Source organism: Nicotiana attenuata, unplaced genomic scaffold (assembly GCF_001879085.1).
Source record: "Nicotiana attenuata strain UT unplaced genomic scaffold, NIATTr2, whole genome shotgun sequence".
NCBI lineage: Eukaryota > Viridiplantae > Streptophyta > Magnoliopsida > Solanales > Solanaceae > Nicotiana > Nicotiana attenuata.
In genome coordinates, this window is record NW_017672978.1 from 38,338 (window position 1) to 45,326 (window position 6,989).

The window sequence follows — 6,989 nt, forward strand, 5'->3', positions numbered from 1 at the left end:
CTTATCTTTCCTTTTCTTTGGCACTTCCTCAAGCTCCCTCCCGTTTCTAAGTGTAACTGCATTCACTTGCGGATTCTTTTCTGTATCACTGGGGAGAGCGCCTGCAGGTCTAGTGTTTTGATTTGTTGCTAACTGCCCCATCTGCCTCTCAAGATTTCTGAAGTCGGTCCTGAGCTGCTGATTGTCAATTAACAACTTCTTTAATAAATCATTTGTGCTCTCTTCCATTTGTTGGGGTGGTCTCTGAGGCTGATGGAAACCCCCTTGGGGTCTATACTGATTCTGACTCTACTGATTTCCACCCCATGAGAAGTTGGGATGATTCTTCCAATTTGGATTGTAAGAATTCCCGTATTATGCATGTTGGTTCGGTGGACCCCTGTTTTGTTGCCCCACATAATAGATGGATTATGGATTCGTGGGGCACACATCACTCATATGACTGTCACCACACAATTCGCAGCAAATAGTCATCTGTTGTACCTGTTGCATTGGCTGTGGCTGCTGCATTGTTATCCTAGTCATCTGATTGGCCAGCTTTGCAATTTCGGCTCTCATTGCTGACACCTCGTCGAGCTCAAGTAACCCAGCTAATTTTTTCTTAACTGCCTTTCGTGAGTCACCATCACCTTGCCAGTTATTATCATTAGCAGTGAAGGTATTCAGCAAGAGTTGGATTTCACTGTACGGTTTGGCCATGCAACTACCCCCACAAGCTGAATCGAGATTCATCTTTGAAGCATCATCTAGCCCATCTACAAAAGTGTGACCCAAAACCTCGTCCGTCTGGCAATGGTGAGGACAGTCTCTGAGCAACTTCTTGTACCTTTCCCATGCTTGACGAAGTGTCTCGCCAGCTCGTTGTTCGAACCCAAGAATTTGACTCCTCAACATCTTTGTTTTCTTGGTGGGGAAAAACTTGAAAAGAATTTCCTTGCCAGATCATCCCAAGTGCGGATTGAATTAGCTGGCTCCTTATTCAACCACTCCTTAGCTTCCCCGAGCAGAGAAAAGGGGAAAAGTGTCAGCCTGATATAGTCCTTGGAAACGTTCGGATAGTTGTAAGTATCCGTAATTTCTAGAAAATTCTGAATATGCCTCTGTGGGTCTTCATGAGGCAGGCCCACAAATTGCCTTGTGGACTGGATCAGTTGCACCATGTATTGTTTCAGCTCAAAGTGCCCAGTGATATCAGGCTTCACGATAGCCTGAGTCATATTAGCCAGACTAGGTCTTCCGGCTTCAATCACCGCGCGTTCCTCATTACTTGCCATCTCAATTGGCTGTGGTTGAACTATGATGTCCAACTCTCTTTCAATTTTGGTTCTGGCGTCCACCTCCCTCCTCAATCTGTGAAGTGTTCGTTCAATTTCGGGATCGAGAGGAAGGAGATTGTTTGCGCTTCTACTTCTTCGCATTCAATAGAAAATCCTGTATTAGCACAAACAAAGTGAACTGAAAGTTAACACTCGAATAAATAAATAACAAAAGTTCAATTCAGTCAAGTAGCTAATTTCTAAGTCCCCGGCAACGGCGCAAAACTTGTTGCGTACCAAACACTCACGCAAGTGCACGTGATCGTCAAGTAATAGAGTAGTGAGTAGAGTATCGTTCCCACGAAGACTTATGATTAACTGTTGACTGATTCAACTCAATTACTTTATTTATCCAAGAGGTTTTTCACAAAATCGAGATGTAATTGTTTTACTACCTAACTATCAAGAAATAATCTAACTAGAGCAATTAACCAAACGAGTAGCAAGTTCAAGTAACAAACAGTAGGAGAAGATATTCCAGGGTCACAGGCTAGTTAACAATCGTGTTGTGTTCTTGGCTTAAAACGACTAATTGATTTATCTGGATTGTTGGTTGACAGGGTTTATATTACTCATAAGAATCTGTCGAGTTCTTACTCGCCTATTCAAGCTAACTCAATGCCTATATGTCTATGGAATTAAGATTACCAAGAACGCACTTACAATTCCTGTATTCCAACCAAGCAAGGCAATAGGGTATATGTCTATCCCAATTGCGAATCCGTTCCCCGAGGCCTGGGTTCAAGAACCTGCTCTATTTAATTCTATATGCAATCTAAAGTTCCCACTTTCGAGTTCAACTCTAGATTCGTAGATAGTATTTCACTGTTAGCTACTCAGCAAAATAATTAAAATCAGAATTAAGTAAACAATCCAATATGACAAACCAACTTCGTCGAATTAAACGTCAAACAACAACTTTCATGTTTCACCCATGACCCCAGAATTTTAGCTACTCATACTAATGTTTAACACAATAGGGTTCAATTTCATCACAAATAGCTAAAACAAAGAGAAGAAAACAAGAACTTGATGGTCAAATCTCCTCCTTGCCTCTTGCCTCTTGATACCTTGCACTAGCCTATGAAAAACTTTTTCAATTAACCTTGGGCGAGCTTGAGTTTATATAGGTTAAGTGGGTTTCTCTCCAGATTTCCAATTTTGCCCCTAAAGAATTCTTTTCCGGACTGGGAAACGCGCGAGCTCGCGCACTACTTCGCGCATAACTTCGCGCGTTTTCTCTAACATTCTGCCTCAGCCCCCTAACACGCGCGAGCTCGCGCATGAGTTCGCGCGTCTGCTCGCGCACCTGGGCCATCATTTCTTCCATTTCTTTGTCTTGTCCTTGCGCGCACTCAGCTCCGAGGGGTTGTTCTTGCTCATAAATCATTCCAATAGCCTCTTGAAAGCATCACATAAGCTCCTCATCCTGCAATGTATACAATTCACAATTAGAGCCTATTTTTCATCAATTAACCATATTATGACAATTGGAATATAATCAAGCGGAAACATAAACAATAGCTAAATCACCTAGATTTAGCCTATTATCACTGCCCATCCGTCTGAGGGTGAAAAGTTGTGCTCAACTCAACCTGAGTACCCAACTCTCGCTGTACAGACCTCCAAAACTGCAAAGTAAACTGAGTGCCCCTATCTGAAATGATGGAAACTGGGACACCATGCAAACGAACAATCTCCCGAATATAGACCTCTGCCAATCGCTCTGAAGAATAAGTAGTACACACAGGAATGAAGTGCGCGGACTTGGTCAACCGATCCACAATCACCCGAATAGCATCGAACTTCTTCAAAGACCGTGGGAGCCCCACTACAAAGTCCATGGTGATCCGCTTCCACTTCCACTCTGGTATATCCATCAGCTGAAGCAAGACACCCGATCTCTGATGCTCATATTTCACCTTTTGACAATTGAGACACCGAGCTACAAATTCACAATATCATTCTTCATTCTCCTCCACCAATAATGCTGTCTCAGATCCTGATACATTTTCGCGGCACCCAGATGAATGGAATACCGCGAGTTATAGGCCTCCTCCAGAATCAACTCCCGAAGCCCATCTACATTGGGCACACATATCCGGCCCTGCATCCTTAACACCCCATCATCACCAATAGTCACATCTCTGGCATCATCGTCTTGAAATTTTTCCTTAAGGACAAGCAAATGAGGATCATCATATTGGCGCTCTCTGATGCGATCATATAAGGAAGACCGAGAGATCACACAAGCCAATACCCGTCTGGGCTCCGAAATATTCAACCGCACGAACCGATTGGCCAAGGCCTGAACATCAACTGCAAGAGGTCTCTCCCCAACTGGAATATATGCCAAACACCCTATACTCACCGCCTTTCGGCTCAAAGCATCGGCCACCACATTGGCCTTCCCCGGGTGATACAAGATAGTGATATCATAATCCTTTAGCAACTCCAACCACCTCCGCTGCCTCAAATTGAGATCCTTCTGCTTGAACAAGTGTTAGAGGCTACGATGATCAGCTAACACCTCACAAGACACCTCACAAGACACACCGTATAAATAATTCCTCCAAATCTTCAACACGTGTACAATGGCAGCCAACTTCAAATCATGAATAAGGTAGTTCTTCTCATGGGGCTTCAACTGAAGAGAAGCATAGGCAATTACTCTACCCTCCTACATTGGAACGCACCCAATACCAACTCTCGAAGCGTTACAATACACGGTGTAAGAACCTAAAGCTGATGACAATACTAACACTGGAGTTGTGGTCAAGGCAGTCTTGAGCTTCTAGAAGCTCTCCTAACACTCATCAGACAACTGAAATGAAGCACCCTTCTGAGTCAACTTGGTCAAGGGCGATGCAATAGATGAAAATCCCTGAACAAAACCGGCGGTAATAACCCACCAAACCAAGGAAACTCCGAACCTCTGTAGCTGAGTACGGTCTGGGCCAACTCCGAACCGCCTCTATCTTCTTTGGATCAACCTGAACACCCTCGTTGGACACTACGTGCCCTAAGAAAGCCACTGAACTGAGCCAAAACTCACATTTGGAGAATTTTGCATAGAGCTTCTCCTCTCTCAGTCTTTGCAACACCACTCTCAATTGCTCCGCGTGCTCCTCCTGACTACGCGAGTATACCAGAATATCATCAATGAAGACTATAACAAACGAGTCGAGATACGGCCGGAACACGCTGTTCATCAAATGCATGAACACTGCTGGGGCATTGGTCAGCCCTAAAGACATCACCAAGAACTCATAATGACCATATCGGGTCCTGAAAGCTGTCTTAAGAATATCTGAGTCCTTGATCTTCAATTGGTGATAACATGAACGGAAATCAATCTTAGAGAACACCCTCTCTCCCTGAAGCTGGTCAAACAAATCATCGATACAAGGCAAAGGATACTTGTTCTTAATTGATACTTTGTTCAACTGCCTATAATCAATGCACATTCTCATCATGCCATCCTTCTTTTTCACAAAAAGAACCGGCACACCCCAAGATGACACACTAGAACGAATGAACCCTTGTCAAGGAGTTCCTGAAGCTGCTCCTTTAACTCCTTCAACTCACTGGTGCCATATGATACGGTGGAATAGAAATGGGCTGAGTGCCGGCACCAGGTCAATACCAAAATCAATATCCATGTCCGGTGGCATGCCCGGTAGGTCTACAGGAAACACATCGGGGAAATCCCTCACGACTGGAACAGAATCAATACTGGGAGTCTCTGCACTGACGTCCCTCACAAATGCTAAGTATGAAAGAAAACCTTTCCCACACATACACTGGGCCTTCAAGAAGGAAATCACCCTGCTGGGGACATAATCGGTCGAACCTCGCCACTCAATCCGTGGCATACCCGGCATAGCTAACGTCACTGTCTTGGCATGACAGTCCAGAATACCCTGGCACGGAGATAACCAATCAATGCCCAATAAAACATCGAAGTCCACCATACATAACAATAATAGATCCACTCGGGTCTCCAGACCCCCAATAGACACAACACACGACCGGTACACACGATCTACCACAATAGTATCGCCCACCGGCGTTGAGACATGAACAGAAGAAATGAGAGACTCGCAGGGCGTATCCAAATAATGGGTAAAGTAAGATGACACATAAGAGAAAGTAGAACCAGGGTCAAATAACATAGAAGCATCTCTGCGGCAGACTGAGATAATACCTGTAATCACCGCATCTGGAGCAATTGCATCAGGCCTAGCAGGAAGAGCATAGAAGCGGGCCTGACCACCACCGGATAGACCTCCCCCTCTTGGGCGACCCCTAGATGACTGTCCCCCACCCCTAGCTGGCTGGGTGGATGGTGAAGTAACTGGCGCCGAAGCTGATGGCTGACCCCTCTGCTGAGATGAACCCCCAAGAAGACGAGGACACTGCCTCCACATGTGACCCATCTCTCCACACTCATAGAAACTCTCAGGTTCTGGAGACGGGGACTGAAGGGAACCCCTAGCACTGGAATGACTAGCAGACGCGCCTGGCGTAGAAGAATCCTGAACTGATGGTGCACAGGACGAACCCTGGGCTGGAAGTGCACTAAGTGAGGAATGACCCTGTTGAGAACCGTGAGAATCATGGCTCGATGATGCCCCACGATAACCTGGGCGAGCTGACTAAGCATGCCTGAACTGACGGCCTCTGCCGTGCTGAAACTGGCCCCTCGAAGGAGCACCCCCAAAACTACCATGTCCTCGAGACCTCTTGGCCTCCCTCTCCTCTCGCTCCTGGCTACTGACTGACTCAATATCACGAGCGATATCAACAACCTCCTCAAACGTAGCACCTGACACTCTCTCCTTAGTCATGAGAACCCGAAGCTGATATGTGAGGCCATCAACAAACCTCCTGATCCTCTCTCTCTCTCCGTAGCAACCAGCCAAATAGCATGACGAGCTAACTCTGAGAACCTTATCTCGTACTGAGTAACAGTCATATCCCCCTGTCGCAACTGCTCAAACTGCCTACGTAGCTCCTCCTTGCGGGACTGTGGAACATACTTCTCCAAAAATAGAGGAGAACTACTACCAAGTAAGAGGTTCCAAACCAACAGGCCTACGCCCCTCATATGCCTCCCACCAAGGGAAGGAAGCTCCGATAAACTGAAAGGTCGTGAGTGCAACCTGGCTGGTCTCCAGAATACCCGCGGTGCAAAGAATCCTCTGGCATCTGTCTAAGAAACCCTGGACATCCTCGCCCTCTGCACCACTGAAAGTAGGAGGCTGGAGTCTGCCAAGCCTCTCCAATCTGCGCTGCTCGTCCTCTGGCATAACTAGAGCTACGTAACCCTGAGCAGCTGCAATCCCCGAAGGACTTGATCGGGTGTGCGAGCGGCGGGAGTCGGGAGTCTGAGAGCCTCCCCCGGCCTGGGAAGTGGCTGCGGTAGTAGAAACCGCGACCGCTTGAGCAAGACTCGTACACATTGTCAAGATCTGGGCCAAGGTCTCCTGAAGACCTGGAATCACAATAGGCGCAGCTGTGCCTGAGTTGGTGCTGCTGGAGCGTCCTCAACTGGGACCTGATCCTGTACTGGGGCGGCTGGTGGATCTGCAGGTGCTGCCCCAGCTGCTGTGCGGGCTGCACCTCTACCCACGGCCTCGACCACGTCCTCGCCCTCTAGTGGTCCCAGCT

At 46.8% G+C, this 6,989-nt stretch overlaps 1 protein-coding gene across 1 annotated transcript in view; it reads right to left on the reverse strand.

Annotated features, from left to right (window-relative positions):
* Window positions 1-732, reverse strand: part of LOC109215075 — a 6,845-nt gene extending 6,113 nt beyond the window's left edge. The window contains exon 1 of the mRNA XM_019379095.1: window positions 484-732. Coding sequence (XP_019234640.1) covers window positions 484-732 — 249 coding nt within the window. The remainder of the gene's footprint in view (window positions 1-483) is intronic.
* Window positions 733-6,989: the final 6,257 nt, after the last annotated feature.